The sequence below is a fragment of the Columba livia genome, chromosome 1 (assembly GCF_036013475.1).
Source record: "Columba livia isolate bColLiv1 breed racing homer chromosome 1, bColLiv1.pat.W.v2, whole genome shotgun sequence".
In the NCBI taxonomy this organism is placed as follows: Eukaryota; Metazoa; Chordata; class Aves; order Columbiformes; family Columbidae; genus Columba; species Columba livia.
The window spans coordinates 211,445,338-211,468,307 of NC_088602.1; the positions used below are offsets into that span (position 1 = coordinate 211,445,338).

The window sequence follows — 22,970 nt, forward strand, 5'->3', positions numbered from 1 at the left end:
CTCTGGGCTGGAAGGCTGTGTTGTCCTGTGGGGTCACAGCAGCACCAGCCCACACTGAGCTGTTTATCTGGAGTGATGTGGCTTCCCAAAGCTCCTGGGACGCCGGTGAGACTTGGGCTGGTTCTGCTTTCCTGAAGCCAACACGCTTAATGATTTGCTATAGAACCCGGGAATGCTGCCGGCTCCGTGCCGGGGCGTTTGAGGAGGATTTGCCGTGGCTGTGCGTGCCCCTTGCTGCCCTGGCACACCGTGTTTGCTGTGCTTTTACATTTCATGGCCCACCTCAGCTTATGTTTCCTCTAAGTTCCGTGAGTACGGGGATGGTTCATGTACTGGGTTTATTCTCCCTCCCCTGTTTCAGGAGATCACTGGAGGTACTGGTGGTTATTTTGTGGTGGGTGATTTCTCCTGTTATTAATGAGACTTTTTAGCAACATAGAAACCTGTCCGCGGTCTGATTTCAAAACTGCCCTTCCGTGCGGGTATAGCGTGCCGAAGTTTGGGACACAAGTTTGTGCGTTCAGCTGGGACCATGCAGTGAGCTTAGCAAAAAAATCGCTACCGCTAGGAGAGAAGGTAGAAAACATAAACTCTTATTTACTTTAATTACTTTATTGTGCTTTGTTTCAAATCATTTATCAGATAAAATAAAGCACCTGTCTCCGAAGAGAATGAGGCTGAAATGTCAGCAGTAAGTGTTCGTAATGTAAGAAAGTGATTAACCACGTTATCCTGATCTTTCATCTGTGTTGAAATGCAGCAGATCCCATCATCCTGCCACTATTACCTGGAAATGTATCCAGTAGTTATTTCGGTTTAGGAACGGAAGACGTTGAAGACAACGTGAGGCGCCTGTGGCGCAGAGCTGCGGGTGCCGGGGCCGGGTGGGGTCCGGCGGCGCTGGGCGCAGGCGCTGTGCTGGTTCTGGCTGCGCGCGGGCGCCGGGCGGCGATGTCCTGAGTGGGAGCAGCACTTCAGTCCTCGCGCCTCCGCTGGGACCTTCAGGCTGAGCTGCGCTGCTTTACGCTCAGCTTATCGTTTGTAATGTTCAAAAGACTTTGCAGGACAAACGCTGGGAAAAAGGAAGGCGTCAAATTTACAGACCTTAAAGATGTGCAATGGAATTGTGCGCGCTGTTCATGTGAGCTAATTCCTTCAGGTTCGGGTGAATATTGTACCTCCAAATAAGTAATTACTGACAAGATGAGGAAAGGGCTTGTTGGTTGTGCTGGGGCGGGTGAGGCCGTGCTGCCTGCTCGGGGTTCTGACGCTGGGCCTTGCAGGGCTCTGCGGATACGGAGTATTTGCTTTGATCGGGATGGAGCGGGAACGTTATCGTTCCATGGAGGGGCTGTTACTTTCTGGGTGGTCCTCAGCCCAGCGTACAGAAGGAATGGCTGGATTTGGAGAGAGGCTTGGGTAAAACCCCGCTTGGGCAGACCTGGGGTAGCTCAGCAGGCTAAGCCAGGCTTAGCTCTCCCTCCTGGGAATCACCGGGAACCTGCTGTGAGCTCCGGCCTGGGGACAAGGACCAGGCCCAGACCAACCCGAGACATGGGAATTGTCCTGTGGTTGTTCTTGGATGACATGAAAACGACCCCTGGGTTTCCTTCACAACCTCTAGGTTTCTTTTGAAGCCATGTCAAGAAAACAAGCGCGTGTTCTTGACCGAGGTCTGGGGAGCGGAGTCAGGGGCTGTTCATCCCAATGCTGTCCCAGGCTGGGGACAGGGCCGGGGTTTGTGGGCGCTGTCCCAGCTTGGGGACAGGGCCGGGGTTTGTGGGCGCTGTCCCAGCTTGGGGACAGGGCTGGGGTTAGTGGGCGCTGTCCCAGGCTGGGGACAAGGCCGGGGTTTGTGGGCGCTGTCCCAGCTTGGGGACAGGGCCGGGGTTTGTGGGCGCTGTCCCAGCTTGGGGACAGGGCCGGGGTTTGTGGGCGCTGTCCCAGCTTGGGGACAGAGCCGGGGTTTGTGGGCGCTGTCCCAGCTTGGGGACAAGGCCGGGGTTTGTGGGCGCTGTCCCAGCTTGGGGACAGAGCCGGGGTTTGTGGGCGCTGTCCCAGCTTGGGGACAGGGCCGGGGTTTGTGGGCGCTGTCCCAGCTTGGGGACAGGGCCGGGGTTTGTGGGCGCTGTCCCAGCTTGGGGACAGGGCCGGGGTTTGTGGGCGCTGTCCCGGCTTGGGGACAGGGCCGGGGTTTGTGGGCGCTGTCCCAGCTTGGGGACAGGGCCGGGGTTTGTGGGTGCTGTCCCAGCTTGGGGACAGGGCCGGGGTTTGTGGGCGCTGTCCCAGGCTGGGGACGAGGCCGGGGTTTGTGGGCGCTGTCCCAGCTTGGGGACAGGGCCGGGGTTTGTGGGCGCTGTCCCAGCTTGGGGACAGGGCCGGGGTTTGCCGGGGAGGGCGCAGGGCTGGTGTGGGGGCAGTGATGGCTTTGCAAAGAGCGTTGGTCACCTACAGCATGCTCAGGCCCTTCTTTGGGCTGAAAGGTCGTGTGGACGTTGTTTAGGCAAAGAAAAGTCTTTGGCCCTCAGTTCCCTTTGGTCAGTAGTAACTGTTGAACATCTTTTCCAGGATAGAAAGCTTGAGAAAGAACTCGCACTGGATGAGAAGAATTTTCTGAAGCTGGATATATTCCTGGAACTGTAACCCAAATGTTTCTCTGTCCGTGGAGAAGATTTCACGTTTGAAGTAACTCCTACTGAAGGTATGCTCGTCCGCCTTGCCTTTTCACGCTCAGCGATGACAACATGCTCTCTAGTGCTGTGTTCTGTGTGCTGGCGGTTGCTAGTGACATTGCTGGTGTTAGATCCGTGGAGCCATGTGAGAGGGGCTGTGCTGGCACTTGGACGGTGCTGCCGAGCTGGCTGGAGCTGGCTGTGTGTTGCTGAGAAGCTGCGCTCTGCTGCTGTGGAGCCTGCAGCCCACTCACGCTACGTTGGTCAGGTTATCCCTAAAACCAGGTTTAACTGGGAAGTGCTTCTCTAAACTTGAGCTCTCATTGAATGCGTGTGATGGACGGGAAGAAGGTGGAAGTTCTTTTCCTTTCTGGTGGCTGTCGACACTTCTGGGAACCCTTCTGGCTGTTTCAGATGGAAACGACGCGCACAAGGTTCTGTCACTGGGGCAGGGAAAGTGAACAGGCTGTGGTTACTCACTGGTTTATGTAAGGCCAAGAATGGGAAGCGTCCAGCAAAGCTATGAAGCGGGCGGTATGAAGCGAGCAGGAGGAGCTGCCCTGTCCCACTGCACGTCATCGCATTGGGGTTCGCTGCCTTGGCGCTGTTTGGGATGGCCCGGCTGCCGCTGGGAGCCCGGCCCGCCCCACCAGTGCTGGTGCTGGGCAGCTCGCTCATTTTCCTGACGGTAATTCAGTTGGGAAAAGCTTCCTTCGTGCTACAAAGGCAAGAGATTTCACGTAAAGCAAGGTCTCCTGGGGGAATGGGTTACCAATTAAGGCATTCTTGAGGATGCTAGAAGAATGCTGGAGATCCCAAGTTTCATTGCAGAAAATCACAGGTTTAGGGTGAGCTGTAAGTGGACATGCTGGTGGAGCTGGCCATAGTTACGTTGCACGTCACACCTGATGGTTTGAAACTGCTTAAAATTGTTCTGGAAGCCATCTAGGGACTGGAGCACGTGCGTGGTACCCAGGCACTTGTAGTCAGCTATGCCAGTGAGATATATGGAAATAAAACACAGTGGTTGGCAGTAGGAGCGTAGCCAAATGACAGTTGTCCCTGAGGTCCGGCTGGCTCGGGCTCCTGCCGATGGTGGTTTGGTGTGTGGGGCAGCACCGCCGCTGGCCGCGTCACCCGGAGGGACTCTGGAGCAGCGGTGGCTGTAAAACACACCGGGGCCTTTCCGAACCTGCTCCCCAGGCGCGGCTGCAGCCAGCTGTGCTTCTGAGCCCAGCGCAGGTTTGGACTCCGTCACCATCGATGGCAGTAAGTGCCCCGGGGTTTCTTCTTCCCCTGCAGAACATAGTGTCTCATTCTGCCTGGTTTTGAGTTGGCTGCTTGATAACTCACTAAGGTGTCCCCATTCCTGGGTTTGTAGGAAGCTGTAAATAACAGTCTGAGTTGTTGACCTCGTTCATGCCTTTCTGCTGGGGTTTCTCTGAGCTGTAGGCTTGTATCACGTCAGGTTTAATGCATCTTCCCCAAGAAGCTCGGCTGCTTCTCGTTCTGCTCCGTCTCGTTAAGGGAAGCTCATCAGACCAGCTGTACTGTATTTTCAGAGAGAAGGGAACCAGACCAGCGCCCGAGATGCAAACACGCGATACTCAAACCATGTCCTGCCTTCTGTTTACTTGCTTGTTCCTTCTCGTAAGAACCTTTGACGTTACTTTTACCTCTTTGACTGCTACTCCGTATTGAGATCCTCAACAGTAGCTCAGAGGTAGTTTCCAAACAGCTCTAACAAACAGCGTGGGTTCTGTTGGTGTGATAAAGTGTCCTGTTTCTTCCCAGGCTTGCTGTGCATCCCCGAGCGGGGCTGCTGGTCCTGGCCGTGGCACTCGGGTCAGGCCAAGCCCTGCAGGAGGAGGGAGATGGATCTTTGCTGGGGTCCTCTGAGCAGATTTGGGGGTGGAGGTTGCCAGGGCATGGGATGGGCGGGCAGAGGAGTGAGTGTGTGACAGCTGCGCGGGGAGCAGACTTGTGGTGTGGGAGGGTGCGGGATAGGTCCCATAGAACCGTAGAACAGAATCATAGAACCATTTTGGTTGGGAAAGCCCCTCCAGGTCACCGAGTCCACCCCTTCCCCCAGCCCTGTCCCTGCCCCGTGTCCTGAGAACCTCATGTCCGTCTGTCCAGCCCTCCAGGGCTGGTGACTCCAGCACTGCCCTGGGCAGCCTGTTCCAATGCCCCACAGCCCTTTGGGGAAGAAATTGTTCCCACATCCAACCTCAACCTCCCCTGGCGCAACTTGAGGCCGTTTCCTCTGCTCCTGGCGCTTGTTCCTGGGGAGCAGAGCCCGACCCCCCTGGCTCCAAGCTCCTTTCAGGCAGTTCAGAGATCAGAAGGTCTCCCCTCAGCTCCTGTTCTCCAGCTGAACCCCCAGGTCCCTCAGCCGCTCCATCACATTGTGCTCCAGCCCCTCACCAGCTCCGTTCCCCTCTCTGGACATGTGAGATGAGCTGGGGACAGAGGGACGTTCTGGCTCCAGCACCGGTGCAGGTGGGGCTGCCCCGGGACACCGCAAACGTTGGTCCCATGAAGCTCCTGGCTCAGGAGGCCCCAGGCCCAGGGGGGAAGGATTTGCCAGTCAGGACACAGTGGGCAAAGTGACGGATTCACAAAATGTGATGCAGACGCTGCTCCAACAGCTGCTGGTGATGTGTAGTTCCCCGGTGTGCCTGCAGCGGAGATCTGGCCCGTGTGTCTGCAGGCGGGGTGGCCGCAGGTCCCCCAGGCTGCTGTTCATTAACTCTGTGCTGTTGTCCAGTGGCGGCTTTTCTCCAGGATTAGAGCTTTGCTTTTGTCAGCGCTGGGTTCAACCTGCCCCTTCACCCCCTGGCTGGTTATTGACGTGAAGCAGTTGTGCCGCTGTCTCTGACACCTTTGGTAGGTCTAAGCGAACTCATTTTTTGTCACTAGTAAATGTTTTACCTTGCTATTCACTTTTCTTCTGTGATCACTTGCACCTTGAGCAGCACTAGTTCTTTGGGACCCTCTTTACTGCCTTTTTGTATTATTTCTTAGCTTTTGATGTATTTTTGCGTGTTTTAACCAGCTGCTGATTCACAGAGAAGCGAGGTTTGCTGTTTGTCCCCGCAAAACGCATCTATGGGAATTCAGATCAACCCTGGGTCCTGCCGTCCTTGTCCCTCTGCGGGTCTTTGTTGTGCATTTTTGCGATCGTGTAGCAGTTTACGTAAAAACCCGCTGCTAGGCTTCAGGTTCGCCAGGTTCACCCAGCGGGACTGCACTCGCTGCAGTGGGTTATTTGGTAGCTGTTCCGAAGGTGGAGGTGCCGCCCGGTCCTGCTGATGCGTTACGGTCCGGCTTGCAGGTATGTTCTACAAGTTCCGCAGATGCTGCAGTTTGAGAGAATTATCTAGATATTTTTCCTCTCGGTCTGTGTAACAAAGCTTAAAGTCATTTATGCTTGTAGAGGTAATAAAGGAGATTTTTTATTAAAGCTTAGGCGAAAAAACCCCACAAAACAGCCTTAAAATTCCCCTTGGGAATCGGTGGCTGTCAGGACTGGAGCACCGGGCTGGATGGAAGGGAGCTGGGGGGCCCCGCGGTGGCGCAGCTGCTCGAGTGGTGCTTGTCCGTTGTGTTCTGTGGCCCAAAGGATGTTACAGCAAAGTCAGAAGGATTCAAAAGTACTTTCTTTGTGGAAACAAGCAGGATAATGCACTTGTCTCAGCATTTCCATGTGTTTCCACTTAGTGACTGTGTGGAAAGTCTTAAAGGTTTCCTTTTATCAGGAATGGGCTTCAGTTGGCAGCTCGGTCACTTGGGTTGTTTCCTGCCCCTCCACGCTCCGTGTGGTTGGCAAAGGTTGGCAAAGGTTGGCAGGGTTTTGGGGTTGATTCTTTGTGGCCATTGCCAGCGCAGCTCGGGGCCCTCTGCTGCCGGCACAGCGGGGTGCGCTCGCGGCCCTGGCCCAAATAATACACGTACAGCATTCAGAGCATACAGAGGAAGACACAAGTTCACCCAAAGCTTTTGGGGGGGAGCAGAAGCTACAGTGTGTTTTTGTTTTATGGCACCGAAGAGTCATTGCGAGGTGGGTAAGTTTAGTGGTAAGTAGAACGGCTCCTCTTTGGGTCGGTGGGTTTTCAGCCCGTTACCTTTCCGGACTCCCGTGGTGTTTTCTGGGAGGGCGGGGGTCCCTCTGCCCAGCCGGCTGGTGCTGGGGAGGGCGCGAAACGACACCCCCCGCTCTTAAATCCCTGAGAAGTGGGAGGATTGACGGAGGCAGAGTGAAACAATCGTGACAGACCTCACAGAGAGCAGAGGCTTGGGACATCCTGCTTGAATGAGGCCAAAAGTAGCGATTCCTTTGGATCATACATAGAAAATGGTATTCTGTTTGTTTTTCAACCTGTGTGCAGCCAGGGGTTGCTCTCGCGTTCTGCCTCTTCGGTGAAGCCCCCGCGCACCTTCTCTATGTGAAAACATTCCTGCCCTGTGTTGTTGGCAAATGGCAGGTGTTTAATTCACACGGATCCAGCTCAAACTCTCCAGAGAGCAGTTAATCCCCAAGCCCGGCAGCACGTAGTTCCAGAGGGCTTCTTCCCATTTTCCTTTAGTTAGGTACTCGAGCTCAGGAATAACACGAGCAACTTTGCAGGGCTTGGGAAAGGCACGAGCGCTTTCCAGGTGGGCGTTGCAGCACACGGCAGCTGGAGCGGCTCCTGGGGGGACGTGTGGGCCTCCCCGGATTCAACCGAGTGTACCCGTGCAGGCTTTGAATATGGACGCCAAATGCGGGCACTAAAAGGGGCAACAGTTCATCCCAAACCAGGAGCAGTTCTTCCTCTTGCTCTCCAGCTGCTTAGCGCACTCGCTCTTTTTCCTCCTCTCTTCCTCCTCTCTTCCTCCTCTCTTCCTCCTCTCTTCCTCCTCTCTTCCTCCTCTCTTCCTCCTCTCTTCCTCCTCTCTTCCTCCTCTCTTCCTCCTCTCTTCCTCCTCTCTTCCTCCTCTCTTCCTCCTCTCTTCCTCCTCTCTTCCTCCTCTCTTCCTCCTCTCTTCCTCCTCTCTTCCTCCTCTCTTCCTCCTCTCTTCCTCCTCTCTTCCTCCTCTCTTCCTCCTCTCTTCCTCCTCTCTTCCTCCTCTCTTCCTCCTCTCTTCCTCCTCTCTCATTTTTTTTTTTCCTTTCCCTCCTTTCCCCCCCTTGTTTCCCTCCCCCGTTAGCTGGAGCTGGGCTGCCCGTCCTCTGTACGTGTGGAGAGCCCCCACCCGCCTCCAGAGCTCTTCATCTCACCCGTGAATCCCACCTGTCCTGTGCACAAAACGTTTGGAAAGTGCCGTGTTTCTTGCAGCGGGCGTTAGGGCAGGCTTGTGCTCTCTTTCTGTGCGATGGCGTGGCCGTGGCCCTGCCCGCTGGCTCTTCCCGCTCACCTGCCCCCAAACGCGTGTTGGCGGAGCTGCTCTGGCTGCTCCTTATGCATGAAGATTGAAAGTATACCTGGATTATTTAGCATGTAAATCAGAACATGATCTTAAGGAAGCTGCTCAGTAGACGGGTCGACCAGCTAAAATTACCTGTACCAGGGCACCAGCCGTGTGGCTGCGGCTGAATTCCCGGCTTCGGTAAGCAGCGTGGAGCTTGTGTTTGACATCTATACAAACCCTCCTGAACCAAAAGCAAAGTGTGAACAGCAGTGACCCTTGGCTGTGATTTGGAGACAATGACGAGTGTCAAGGTCAGCACCAGTGATTGCTTCACAGCTCGATAAAGCACTCGGGAAAGGGCGCTGAGTCCCTGCAGCGCGGTACGAGCAGCACGTCCAGCGGTGTCCCCGTCACCCCCGTCCCATCACCCCCTGTCCCGTCCCACGGATGGGGCCGTCTGTCCGTCCCACACCCCGCTGGGCCTCCGAGCGGTCCAGGCCCTGCCGAACATCCCCAGTTTGCCGATGCAGCCGGGCCGTGGCGGTTCCCGCTGCAGAAAACCTGCGGAATGGACAGAAATCGTTACAGCACTTAGAATGAGTACATTCATTTGTTTCTTTTCCCCTAATATAAGAGCTAGAAACAGCTTTAAAAGCAAGCCAGCGGGAGTTCTCTTGAGCAGCAGGAACGTGAACCTTGGCCCTCACATGTTTATTTATCCGCGTGTTCCCAGACCCCGATTTAGCTCTCTTTTCACTTGTTGTTGAAGGAAGGTGGAGCTGCCGGAGCTGTGGATCGGGGCTGTTGGCAGCATCTCCGTGGCCCGGGCGGCTCCGGGGCGGCTCTGCCCGTCCTCCCCCTCTGCAAAGCTTATTCCAAGATACCTGCAGCTGTTCATCTCCTGCACAGCTCAGGGCTTCCTCCCTTTTATAAGACTGGAAACTTCAGTAGGGGCAGAACACGCGAACAGTGGTGGAGGGCAGGAGTGAGCTTCTGGTGGAGTGAGGTGGAGGGGGGACAAGCAGATAGTCAAGGTGGCTGGTGAGACGAGAAACTTCACGTTCATTTTGAATGGTAACTATTCCGTTATGGTCCAGAGAGCACTTGTCTCTATTCCCGGCCCTGAGTTTATCCAGGGAACTTAACTGTCATCTTTAAGGAAAGGTCATCACTTCTGCCAAATGCTCCTTTTTGTTCGCACCCTTTTGTTTTTCAATAAGTTTTATAAAGTTACCGGGTATTTCATTGTAGAGATCAGGTTAAAATAACGACTGAGGCTTAGCTCTGACTTGGTATGTATAGAAAAAGCTTTCCAATTTCCTAAAACTCATCTTAGAGCAGCTTTCTTTGAATTTATCTGTACACAGCTTGAAGTTGTAACTTCTCCCGCTCCTGAACTTGTACCGTCCCCATGTGCTTCTGACACAGTTTTAGTGGAAGCGATGATTCCACTGCGCACAAGGAGATCTGCCGCCAGCCCGCACGCTGCCCCTGGCATCCACCGCGGCGTTTCAGCTTTATTCCCTTCTGCTTTTCAGCACGTTTTCAGCATGCCCGGTGCTGCTGGAGAGGTTGTGTCCGTGGCCGCGAGAGGGGCGCTGGAGCAGCGAGCGAGCCCCGCGTGTTTTGTTGACAAGGCAGCGTGGGTGGCGGGAGGAACGGTGCTCGGTGAATTCACACCGCCTGCTTTTTAGTCCTTTCCCAACAATTTGAAGCTCTGTGGTTGAAGGTCGGAGAACACTCTGGATTTAAGCCCCTGTGGGTTTGGAAAGGTTCGGCACAGCCATCGGTGTGCTCGCTGGTCCTTCTCAAACAGGAGGTTCCGGATGCGGCTGAAGATGCTGCGTGAAGAAGTGGGGCTGTTGAGCGGGAGGTGTGTGCGTTGTCCTCGGTGGACGCCGCGTGTCGCCCGCTGTCCTTAGGAAGATCTGAGAAACAAAGAAATCCTGACCAAACAAGTTCCTGCGTTTCCAGAAAATCATAAAAGCCTCTTCATTTACGGGGCATTGTCATCAGCCCAGAGCTGAGGCTTGGGTCCTGTTGGACTCCCCGCCTGCTCACTTCACGAATTCTTCCCTCTCAGCCCTGTTTCGAGGGGAGGGCAAGCCAGCAACGCGTCCCGTGTGCCTGGAATGCCGGTGTCCGTATCTGGGGTAACTTGGTGCAAAGTAGTTTCCAAGTCGCATGGGCAGAGGCGGCAGAGGTGGTTGGGAGATGCTCCCAGCGCTGAGGACACGTTCTGGGAGCGCGTCAGAGGTGACATCGAAAGGCCACCCCACACCGGCACCTGGTGACACCCTGGGGGAAAAATGGCCGTTCATCATTTGATAGACTTTGACTGAACTGGAGAATGGAAAGCTCTTTGAGAATGGAAACTGCCAGACTGCTGGCAATGTCAGAACAGGCTGTCTCATCGTCCGCACCGAAGAAAAGGCAATTTGTTGAAATGTAACCATCTGAAGGACTTTTTTCCTATTAAGGGTACTTATAAGGCCCATTCCCGCGTTCTCACCCCTGCAGCGCTCTGGCTCAGGCGGCTGCTTCAGACTCTCCTGTTGGGCCCCAGTACCTGTAACATCCTTGAAACTCCCAGCACATCGGAGCCTTGTTGAATTATACTGTGGTGCTTTGCTGGACAGAGAATAAATCACCTTAGATACCGAGAAGGCTTAATGAAGTATCTGTGATGTGGCCATAGGTGAGTTGGTCTGAGTTTGCTCAGCAGACTTTTATAAACCTTAGGGAGAGATTTCTTTGTGCTGCTTTCTAGGTGTCTGTGTTCGCTCCCTATTTCCTGCCTTTGTGGAAAGTGTCGCTCAGACGTTGCTCAAACCCTGACGGCAAGTCGTCTTCACCTGGAGATGAAGGTCAAAGAGATGGGCTAGAGTCGAGGAGCGAGGGAAGCAGGGTGGCCTGGTGGTGCCGGCTTGAGCCTCTTGGTAACAAAGCAGTTGCTGTGTTCCTGGTTTAACTGTTCTCGTGCCGGGACGGGGTGCGGGAGGTTGGTGGTTGTCAGGGAAGGACGGCAGGAGAAGTCACAGAGCTCTGGACGCGCTGTATTGCGTTTCTGAGCAGAAATGCCTATGGCAGATCGTGTTGGAATCTTGGTAGAATGCGCTAGAGCTGCAGAGCAAGCCTGCCCTTGAGTGCAAAGGGTAATGAATCTGGAGTCCTATTAGTTTAGTTTGTATCGGAATAATTGAAACTACCCCTGAGATGGTCCTATGCGACCTGCTCTGGTGACGCTGCTTTAGCAGTGGGGTTGGACTGGATGGTCTCCTGAGGTCCCTGCAACCCCAGCCACCCTGCGGTTCTGTGACAGCAGGGTGACCATGAGCCAGCACTGGGCCCTTGCGGCCAGGAAGCCAATGGTACCTGGGGTGGGTTAGAAGGGGGTGGTCAGTAGGTCAGAGAGGTTCTCCTGCCCCTCTGCTCTGCCCTGGGGAGACCACATCTGGAATCTTGTGTCCAGCTGTGGCCCCTCAGTTCCAGCAGGACAGGGAACTGCTGCAGAGAGTCCAGCGCAGCCACCAAGATGCTGGAGGGAGTGGAGCATCTCCCGTGTGAGGAAAGGCTGAGGGAGCTGGGGCTCTGGAGCTGGACAAGAGGAGACTGAGGGGGGACTCATTCCTGGGGATCAATATGGAAAGGGGGAGTGTCAGGAGGATGGAGCCAGGCTCTTCTGGTGACAACCAGGGACAGGACAAGGGGCAATGGGTGCAAACTGGAACACAGGAGGTTCCACTTGACTATGAGAAGCAACTTGTTTGGGGTGAGGGTGGCAGAGCCTGGCCCAGGCTGCCCAGGGAGGTTGTGGAGTCTCCTTCTGTGCAGACATTCCAACCCGCCTGGACACCTTCCTGTGTAACCTCATCTGGGTGTTCCTGCTCCATGGGGGGATTGCACTGGATGAGCTTTCCAGGGCCCTTCCAGTCCCTGACACTCTGGGGTTCTGTGATCCTGTGTAACGCTCCCGTTTCCAGAAGCAGCTTTTGCAGCAGCAGGGGGAGAACGTGCCCTGTGGCCTCAGGGAGCCCCTTGTTCCTGCCGGGCGGGGGCCTGGGACAGCCCTGGGTTGGATCAAACGGCATTAACCACCCCCAGGGCCCGGAGCCCAGAACAGACTCTGTTTGCTGGTTAGGTATGGGAAATGGTTGGAGTTGGCAGGCAGCGTCACTTCTTTGTGGCCTTTTGTGTGGAAGTCTGCATTTGTTAAATTTCTCGTCATCAGATGCCCCTGATTTAATTTCTTTTTTTTCCTTTATTGGGGTGTGCAGTGCCACAGATCACTAGAGAAATAGGGTGTGTTTCATATCGCTGTTTTTTCATCCACCTCTTCTGCCATACGGTTATCTTGTATTCCCTAACTTTATTAGTGATTTCTGGTGTTTAATGTTTATGACTTGGAAGTAGGTGTCTTAGGGTCAGCACATATGGGAAACAGCGTCTTGGATCTTTGGACGTCGCTTCTCACGTGAGAAACCGTGTTCAGCGTCTTGTGCTCCTCGCACTCAGCGAGTCTCTGGCTGCTTCCCTTGGCCCCGGTCCTGTTACTCAGTGTGGTTCTTCACAGCAGCCTTTTGGAAGGACGTGAAGTGCATTATTTTTCGGTTAGCGATGAACATTGTTAGTTATGTTACAGGCACACTAGTTTGTTTCTTGATACAGCTCAAACTGGAACATTCGTAGGGGTGTAACTCCATCACGTGGAGCTTTTCTCTGTCCCTCTGTCCTGTATTGTTCTGAATACGTTCTCACGTGCCTCAGCAGATGGATGTTGCAGAACAGGGTGCGTGCTTCATGCAGAAATCTGTGTACTGCCTGCGCGTTGTGCACGGGTGTACCTGCGCGTTGTGCACGGGTGTACCTGCGCGTTGTGCACGGGTGTACCTGCGCGTTGTGCACGGGTGTCCTGCGTGTTGTGTCCTGTGTGTTGTGCACGGGTGTACCTGCGTGTTGTGTCCTGCGTGTTGTGCACGGGTGTCCTGCGTGTTGTGCACGGGTGTCCTGCGTGTTGTGTCCTGTGTGTTGTGCACGGGTGTACCTGCGTGTTGTGTCCTGTGTGTTGTGCACGGGTGTACCTGCGTGTTGTGTCCTGTGTGTTGTGCACGGGTGTACCTGTGTGTTGTGCACGGGTGTACCTGCGTGTTGTGTCCTGTGTGTTGTGCACGGGTGTACCTGTGTGTTGTGCACAGGTGTAACTGCGTGTTGTGTCCTGTGTGTTGTGCACGGGTGTACCTGTGTGTTGTGCACAGGTGTAACTGCGTGTTGTGTCCTGTGTGTTGTGCACGGGTGTACCTGTGTGTTCTGCACAGGTATGTTGTACACGTGTCCTGTGTGTTGTATGCGGGTGTCCCATCTATTGTGCACAGCTGTACTGTGTGTTGTACGCGGGTGTGCCGGGTGTTGTGTGCCTGGTGTTGTGTATGGGTGCGCCAGGTGTTGTGCACAGCTGTACCTGTGTGTTGTGCACGGGTGCGCCGGGTGTTGTGCACGGGTGCGCCGGGTGTTGTGCACAGGTGTACTGTGTATATGTGTCATGCTGCTTCCCTGCTGGTTTTGGAGGAGCTGCCTCCTCGGTCCGGTGGTGCCGCCGGGGTGCGGGTTGTGGTGTGTCCTGGTGCTGGCGGCGTTGCTGTTGGTGCGGGAAGTTCTTCTGGACCGTGCAAGCGTGCAGTCTCAGTGCTTTGGGAGGTGTGCTGGTCTGACTGAGAACGGGTTGGTTTCTCCACGCAGTTAGAACCCGTTCTTTCCGCAGCTCGCACGCTCGTTATTTGCTCTTGGTTTGAGAACAGGAGATAGCAGCCCAGCACAGAGTTGGTGCTTGGATTGCTCTGGTGTGGGAGCCGAGGCCACTCTGGGCTCTGCCCACAGGCGTGAGGCAGCGAGGGAGGGGATGGACGGACAGAGCCTGACTGACAGCCACACTGAGCAATGAGTGTGTTCCAGCCCATTAGCATCACGCTAATTATTTAAGGAGAGCTGGGACCTTTCAGTTTGCTCTTCCGTTCTCCTCTTCGCTCTGTTTTGGTCGAGTCCCAGGGAGTCTTTGGTGCAGGACGTTTGGTTTGGCTTTTGCCGTTTTGCAGAGGCCTCGGGGCCTTTCTGCCTTTCTCCTTTTTTCGCCGTGGGCAGCGGGTGCCGCTTTCCTGGGACTGGCTGCTCGGGGTGGACGGAGTTCGCGAGGAATTGCCTTGAGCGTCTTTTCTTTTCTTTCTATTTTATGTATATATTTACTAGTAGTTAATAGTATTTTGTTATTTTATTAAACTGTGTTTCTCTCAATCCGAGTTCCTCCCTTCCCTTTGGAGTCTCTCCCATTGGGGGGTGCAGGAGGGTGAGTGAGCGGCTGCGTGGTTGTGCTGCCCCCTCGGGTTAAAGCACCACAGGAAGGGATGCAAAGGATAACGCAAAGGGCTTCTACAGGTCCATCGGCCAGAAAAGGGAGATTAAAGAAAATCCACAGCTATCCCCCAAATAAATAAGGCAGGAGAACCGGTGATGGCTGACATGGAGAATGCTGGGGGGCTCAACAGCCTTTCTTGTGCAGTTTTCAGTGCTGATCCCTCTTCCCACACCTCCGGAGGCCCCGAACCTCCTGGCAGTCCGAAGATGAGGGTTGAGACCACCCGAGAAACAGCCCCAAGAGGTCCCGAGCTCCATCCAGGATCCCAGGGGAACTGGTGATGGAGTTGCCAAGCCACGGTCCATCATAGCTGAAGGGGCCTGGCGCTCGGGGGAGGAGGTCCCGGTGACGGCACAAAGGGACACATCCCACCCATTTTCAGAAAGGGTGGAAAGGAGGACCCTGAGCAATACCGACCTGTCAGCCTCGCGTGTGCATGGGGAGATCATGGGGCAGATCTGCCTGGAAGCTGCAGGAACATGGGAGACAGGGAGCTGGTCGCAGGCAGCAAACAGCTCCAGCACGGGCACACCGAGCCCAGCCCATCCTGCGGCCTCAGTGCAGACACTGATCGGGGACAGGGGAGGAGCTGCAGCCGAGGGGCAGGCTGAGCTCTGCTCGGTGACAGGGACAGAGCCAGGGAACGGCAGGAGATGTGCTGGGGGGGTCAGTGGACATGAGGAAAAGGTTCTTCCCCAGAGGGGCTGGACACTGAACAGGCTCCCCAGGGAGGGGTCACAGCCCAACCTGACAGTGTTCAAGAGACTGGACACCGTCCTCAGACACACGGGGTGACCTGTGGGGTGTCCTGTGCAGGGACAGACGTTGGACTCTGATCCCTGTGGGTCCTCCAGCCCAGGACATCCTGTGGTTCTGTGATTCTCCTCAGCCCGTGTCTGGAGCAGGAGGCTGGGGAGAGGAGTCATCTCCCTTTCCTAAGCACAGCTTGTCAGCCCGGCTCCTGTACACCAGACAGCTTTCCTATACACCTGTAAAACATTCTGAAAAAATGTCAAATTGACAGGTTTATAACAGGTATGAATTTGTAAAGCAAGGTTTACATGTGTATTCCACATGCATGCATGGAATCTATATGCATTTGGGTTAACTGTGCACCCAGACATTCTTATTTTAAGGCCTTTGTTGGCAGCTTTTCACTAGATGAATTCATAACTGAGCACAGTCAGTTAAAAATACCCGAGGCACAGTTTGTAAGGAACACGCTCCGCAGCCGAACGGTGTCACCATCACCGCGTGTCACCGAGCTCGCAAATTCAGATGTGGTTGTCTGTTCCCAGCTCCCAGTTTCAGTGGCTTGGGTGCTTTCAGCCGCCGAGCGGACGGATGCAGAAGCTCTTGCTTGGTGCTAAAAAATAACATTTGTATTTTTAAATTCTGATATATTGTTGATTTAAACAGTTTGAATTAGAAAACACTTCTTTCTGTGTCATATTTTATGCTGTGTTGGGGGGACTAGTTCCCAAGGGACTGGGGTTCACCTGGGCCGTGGCTGGACCGCGGGGAGGGCTGCGCAGGCTGCTGCTCTGGATGCCTTCCCCCAGTTTTCCCCCATTTCTCCCCAATTTCCCCCGGTACCTCTGAGCTCGGGCCCACCCCGATTCAGCCCCGCTGTCCGTAGGTGGTTTACAAGGAGCAGGTGCTGGAGGTTCGACTGGGAGCGTTGACATCCGAGGTTTAAAAGGCCCTTTGTAAGGTGGTTTTCTGGACGCGGCGCTTGATCCGGATCCCGCTCGGCTGCTGCTGCTTGAGACCACACGCTTCCCATCGCATACAGAAACGTGGTGCTGGGGGCTGTGGGACAGCAGGGCGTGATCGTTCAGACCTTCCGTGTTCCCTTTATAATCGAGTCCTGCAGCACCAATACACTCAAATAGGGCTTCATCCCATCGGCAGCGCTGGGTCACGGAAGAGAACGGTTCGCAATGGTTTTCTTGGTTTCTTCTCCATCTCCAAGATAAAGTCGTGGAGAGAAAGGAGACGGCTGAGGTGGGAGCGAGCTCCGGACAGGAGGGTGAGCGCTGACGGGTTTTGAAGCGCCGAGTGGAGCTCCATGGGGTTCGTTATCAAATATCCCGGGAGCAGAGCTGTTCCAGCGTCGTCGGATAAATCCTCTTTCTTTTGGAGACACGTGGTGAAGAATCCTTGACCTGAGATAGGGCAGAAAGTGCATGTCAATGACTTAACTGGTAAAAGGAAATAAGAAGTGAGTGTTTCTTTTGAAGTGTTGTATCTAGCAGTTCCTATGAGCCCTGCAGCTGGAGGCTCAGTGTGAAAGTTACACCGCCAGGGACCCAGATCTTTAAACATGGGACTGAAAACTTGTGGGTCTCGACGTAACGTGTTAAGCTGTCCTGCTGTGGTGGCTGGAAGGCAGTTCCCCCTTCTGCAGGAAACCTTCCTGGAGCACAAAGGCAGTGTTTTCTGTGGGCTTTTCCCAAAGGATCACTGCAAAAACCCGTCGTCGCTGGGGGCGGGACTGGCAAAGCTCCGGCGCGGTGACGGTTTTGGATGCTGGAGAAAGCGAAGTGAACGGCTGGAGCCAGTGATGCTGCGGAAACGGGAACGTGGGGTCGGTTAAAAACAGCGTCGTGATCCTGGCGTGTGGGATCACGCGCTCGTATCGCAGTCGCAGTGATGCGGGGATGCGGCGCCTCGGCAGCCCCGTCCGGCTTACTGCGGGTTAGAAACGTGCCTTAGCTGAATGGTGTTGTTAGATGGGGCGTTCATGGTGTCCGAGCTGAGCTCGTTGGCTTGGTCAGCGGGAATAACCGTTGTCCTCTTATTGTCTTTCCCATTAGTGACGCTTTATTCCTTACCCACAAGACCATCCGTCCCCTCGTGGTGCCACCGGCCCCTTCCTTCAGACGCTACTGTTTCCTTCCCGTAGGATCCCGTACACGGAGCAGAGCCGCGGGGCTTGGGAGGATGGGACAGTGTCTGGGGAGCAGTTTAACCTGAAACGCTAACCAGGAGCTGGAAATGAGCGGCTGTGTGCAAACTCCCAGCTGGTTGAAGGGCTTTGCTGCTTTTTGAAGTGCAGACGAGTGCTGATGAGGAACTCGAGGCATCTGGTACTCCCTGAAGATGCAGAAAGCGTTACTGGGGATGAAGGAAGGCTGCTTCTTGCTTGGAGAGAACAGTCAAAAACACAACAAAGCCAAATGAAGTGAAAATCAGTAATTTAAACTGTACCGAGCTAATCCGAGCTCGCTCTTTGGCAGCTGATACTCTAAATAAAAGAAGTTCGGTAAACCTTGTTTCTTTGTGGTGACCACTGAGGTATTTGGCCCGGTGGGATTGTGAAGGGCTCGCGGAGCAGCCCGGGTGGGTGAGGTCTGAGGTGGGCTGGGAAAGGGGACCTGTTAAACAAGAGAAACAGCCCTGGAAGAGTTTCTTAGGGACAGTCTGAGCGCCGTCTTGTTTGACATCGTTAGTGACCGTTCTGAAAGTAACTGCAAAGAGATCATTGACAGAGCTCACTCGGAAAAACCAGGGTAAGAAAGGAGAGCAAGCGCTGGGGTGGGAGTGGGATGAGGATGGGCGATGCAGAGTGCAGGGCTCCCGGAGTGGGATGAGGATGGGCGATGCAGAGTGCAGGGCTCCCTGTAGCAGGCAGTGCTTGAAGGGAGCGTTCTTGTTAAAACACAGGACAGTAGCGAGGCCTCGTTGCCGGCTGCGGGTGGGCGGTGTTTCCCGTGGCTCCGTGGGCGCAGGCTCCGGGCAGCTCGGCGTCTGTTCCGTGTGGCGCCTCCCCTGCAGCACTTGTTCGCAGGGCCGTGCCCAGCCTGGTCCGCGGGCTCCGTGTCCAGCCGGGATTTCTAGGGACGTTGGGCATTTCTGTGGGAACCCGCGAGTCCCGGCACGCAGCGAAAGCAGCGGGCGCCACCCCGGCCTGCGGGGTTACGAGTCCTGCCTCGGCGTGGGCAGGAACGCAGTTCCGGCGTTTTCCCTGCCCAGCCGTCCACCCCGGAGGTAACGCAGCCTCTGCCCGCTCAGCCGTGTTCTAAGGTTAGAGCTCAGAGTTTGGAAATGAATAGCATGATCTAGCATTCCAAAGGGTTGATATTTATTAGCGGGTCAGCTCTGGGTTTGCTCACGTTGTTATCGCTCACTGTGCCCCGTAGGTTTTTTTAGTACTTCCCAATTAATGTCACCATTTATCCCTTGCTGTTATGTAGACATTGGAGGCCTTTCCTCTACTTCCATCAATCACTGGTTGTTCAGTTTTGGCTTGTGAGCCAAATACAAATAATACCAAAAAGCCCTGAAAGCCTTCAGTGCAAACTGCTCTTTCACTGGCCAAGAACAGCCTTGGGACCAGAGCATTTCGGCTCGGGACCAGAGCATTTCAGCTCGGGACCAGAGCATTTCGGCTCGGGACCAGAGCGTTTCAGCTCGGGACCAGAGCATTTTGGCTCAGGACCAGAGCATTTCAGCTCGGGACCAGAGCATTTCAGCGTGCAAACGTGCCCTTTGATCTCTAGTTCAAGCTACTTGCAGTTAAGGTTCATAGATGCACATACTGTGTGTTGTTGATATTCCACAGCTGGAACCTACCTCACGATAGTTTTCGGGTGTGCACAGTTGTTCGCTTTGTGTGCAGGGCTGAGCTGATGCTCTCCAGGCTGCCTGGTGCTTCTGTTCCCACATTCTCAGCATCAGCGTTCCGGGGAAGTGTTGTGGGGTTCTCTGGGAAGTGTTGTGGGGTTCGCTGGAAGTGTTGTGGGGTTCTCTGGGAAGTGTTGTGGGGTTCTCTGGGAAGTGTTGTGGGGTTCTCTGGGAAGTGTTGTGGGGTTCGCTGGAAGTGTTGTGGGGTTCTCTGGGAAGTGTTGTGGGGTTCTCTGGGAAGTGTTGTGGGGTTCGCTGGGAGTGTTGTGGGGTTCGCTGGGAAGTGTTGTGGGGTTCTCTGGGAAGTGTTGTGGGGTTCGCTGGAAGTGTTGTGGGGTTCTCTGGGAAGTGTTGTGGGGTTCTCTGGGAAGTGTTGTGGGGTTCGCTGGAAGTGTTGTGGGGTTCTCTGGGAAGTGTTGTGGGGTTCTCTGGGAAGTGTTGTGGGGTTCGCTGGAAGTGTTGTGGGGTTCTCTGGGAAGTGTTGTGGGGTTCACTGGAAGTGTTGTGGGGTTCGCTGGAAGTGTTGTGGGGTTCACTGGGAAGTGCTGTGGGGTTCACTGGGAAGTGCTGTGGGGTTCACTGGAAGTGTTGTGGGGTTCACTGGAAGTGTGGGGTTCACTGGAAGTGTTGTGGGGTTCACTGGAAGTGTTGTGGGGTTCGCTGGAAGTGTTGTGGGGTTCACTGGAAGTGTTGTGGGGTTCACTGGGAAGTGTTGTGGGGTTCACTGGAAGTGTTGTGGGGTTTCCTGGGAAGTGTTGTGGGGTTCACTGGGAAGTGTTGTGGGGTTCACTGGGAAGTGTTGTGGGGTTCACTGGGAGTGTTGTGGGGTTCGCTGGGAGTGTTGTGGGGTTTCCTGGGAAGTGTTGTGGGGTTCGCTGGGAGTGTTGTGGGGTTCGCTGGGGATGGGGCAGGAGGAAGGGGAGCTGGGGGAAGGGTTGTAGTCAAACCGTTGCTCCGGTTCTGCCTTTTCTCAGCAGAGCTCCTGCCCGGCACCGCGGCGCTGCCGACGCAGCCGTGCTTTGGGGAGGACAGTGTTTTAAGGAGACGGTCTGCTGGCCGTATTCAGTCCCTTCATCTTGGAGAACGCTACGGAAGAAAACTGCAATTCCCTTAACTGCGTCCATAGTTAACGGCGCTAGGGGGAAATAACTGTCATAAAATCCTTTCCCTTTTAATCATAAGCGGAATTGAGCATGTTCTGCAGAGCATTGGTTTCACATGCCTTCATGCACCAGCAGCCATAGGCAGCTTATGAGCACAGGGTAAAAAACTGATTGTTTTAGTGGCGCCTCATAGTGCAAAACCATTGAGTGTTCTGCTCACTTATAAGGGAGGAATAAAAGGTGAGGGTGGAAAACTAACTCCCTGCTCTGCGTTGCAGCCCGTCGTGTCCCATCACCATGTTCTGGAAGTTCGACCTGAACACGACGTCGCACGTGGACAAGCTGCTGGACAAGGAGGATGTGACGCTGCAGGAGCTGATGGACGAGGATGACGTGCTGCAGGAGTGCAAGGCGCAGAACCGCAAGCTGCTGGACTTCCTGTGCCAGCAGCACTGCATGGAGCAGCTCGTCACCCTCATCACGCACGAGCCGCCCCTGGACATGGACGAGAAGATCCGCTTCAAGTAGGTCCTGCCTTGTGTCGAGGTTTCGATTGCGGGGTGACACTAAAACCGGGGCGGATGTATTGCTAACCCCGCTCCCCGCCTTCCCCTTTCAGCCCCTTCCTCTGCCCCCTTCCCACTCAGGCGATCGGGAGGAAAAGAAGGACAGAGAGAAGAGAGCTGGAAACATTCAAAATGTTTTACTAATGCTGCTAATAAGGATAGAGAAAATAATACAAAATATACAAAACTAATGTTGAAAGTCTCAGCAACTGCAGAGCCGGCACCCGAAGTCCTGGACTGGACTCTGCAGCCAAGCGGAGCTGGATTCCGTCTGTCACTGGCCTCGGTTCGCAGGGACGACTCGCGAGGTCCTCTGCTAATGTCACCATAAGGAAAAGGGACGAGATCCTTGTGATCTCGCACTTTTATGTGAAGTATGAGGTGAATGGGATGTTATACTCCGTTGGCCAGTTTCTGGTCACCTGTTTCTCGTTGCCCCTCTCGCGAGATGTGCATCCATTCTGTCAGTGACCCCGCATTCCATTGCTGTGTCTACCAAAACCTGTATCTGGCTTTTCAGGAGAGCGCGTTTAAGAAGAAAGCTTTAGCGCACAGGCAAGTTCACTCAAAGAGAACCTTGTTTTTAACAAAACCAGGACAGCTTTCTGTCCGTACGAATGAGAGACCTGGAGGCTGGAAACGGCGAGCGTGGCCTTTGCGCTCCCGGGGGACAGGGTGCTGGGGAGCCGTTCCCCCCGTGGCGCTGCTTCTAGTGAGTTCTCCGAAGGCTGATTCTTTATTTTTAGTAATTCAGCACTGAGTTTGTCTAAAACCAAAAATTCTCTTGCTGTTTGTTCCAGACTTTGCAAGCGCAATGATCAGTATCTCAAAAGTACCTTTAGAAGGTTTTTATCCAAATTGTAAGCAAAGAGCTTTCTGCTCTGAGTTATAAATTGCTGAACTTGGTTTTCAACAGTCAAACCCACAATGTAATGAGCTGTACACAGGTTGAGATTGGATGTCAGGAAGAAATTCTTCCCCAAAGGGCTGTGGGGTGTTGGAACAGATTGCCCAGCTGGGGTCACCGTCCCTGTGGGGTTGAAAAGGCGTTTGGGGACATGGGTCAGTGCCAGGGTTGGTTATGGTTGGACTCGATGATCCTGAGGGTCTATTCCAGCCAGATTCGGTGGTTCCGTGGCTCAGAGGTGTGATTTCAGCGTGCTGCACCGGCACACGGCCGGTCCCGGCGCCCCTGCCCTTGCAGAGCCAGCTCGGTGGAACAGCCTCTTCCTTATGGTGCTCAGCCCTTCAGGCCTCTTTGGTTCCCATAGCAAGATGTGTTTATACATTTTTAACTAAATGTATACTTGAAAATATTGACATTTGGGAATCTGAAGTTTGTCTTTGTTAAGTTTATATAAAAATAAAACCTTGCTCTGCGTATAAATAAATGAAAACAGGCAAGTTTGTGGGCGTGGGAGCGATCAGCGTTGGTTACGATCAGCGTGGGTTGCTGCTGCTGTTGCTGGAGACCCCAGAGGAAGGGGCAGAACTGCTGAGGTTGGTTGTGAGGTGGGCAGGCTGCTCGGCCCCTTTAGCTGACTGTTTCCATGTAAGTGAGCGCCAGGAAGTACTTTGTGCAGTAACTTGGAACTGGACGTGGCTGCTTTTGCAAGGCTTCGGTGCTAAAAGGTGAATTACCAGATGGAATCGGGAGCGTTAGTCTTATATTAGTGTCCTACAAACGTGGATTTGTACAGGTTTGAACCGGGGACGTGGCACACTCCAGCCTCTTTGTGCACGTCCTGCGCGACGCCGGGTACGGCATGAGGCGTTACATGCGGCGCTTTCCTTAGCGCTAAGAGCTGATGGGCGCTGGAGGTGCTGAGTGATGTGCGACTCGTGGTCTTTGCTGGGATCCAGGTGCCTTTGCTGGAGGAGAGGGAGGGGGATCCCAGTCCCACACCGGTGCTGGCTCAGCCCTGTCCCTGTCCCCGCAGGACACTCGACTGCTACAGTTAGCCAGCCCCTATGTTTGAGTCCTTTTTTGAGGTGCTGGGGATGCTGTCAGCGCAGGGTTTATATCCCTGATCCCGTGTGCCGAGGGGTGGAAGGGGAAACCTCTCCTCACGTTAAACGGCCAGACTCAGGACAAGGACGGGCGGGGACAAACAGGCATTTCTCAAGAAGCAAAATCTTTAATGCAAACCAAGATGAAGGGGGGAGCTCATCATGAAAGTGGTTGCATCCAGGTGTTCTT

General features: G+C 54.4%; 1 protein-coding gene across 2 annotated transcripts in view; it reads left to right on the forward strand.

Moving 5' to 3' along the window:
* Positions 1 to 22,970, forward strand: part of PPP6R2 (protein phosphatase 6 regulatory subunit 2) — a 93,630-nt gene that overhangs the window by 24,709 nt on the left and 45,951 nt on the right. For both annotated transcript variants that reach the window (XM_065049422.1, XM_065049423.1), the window contains exons 2-3: positions 2,569 to 2,701; positions 20,483 to 20,728. In XM_065049422.1, coding sequence (XP_064905494.1) covers positions 20,502 to 20,728 — 227 coding nt within the window. In that variant the 5' untranslated portion in view covers positions 2,569 to 2,701; positions 20,483 to 20,501. The remainder of the gene's footprint in view (positions 1 to 2,568; positions 2,702 to 20,482; positions 20,729 to 22,970) is intronic.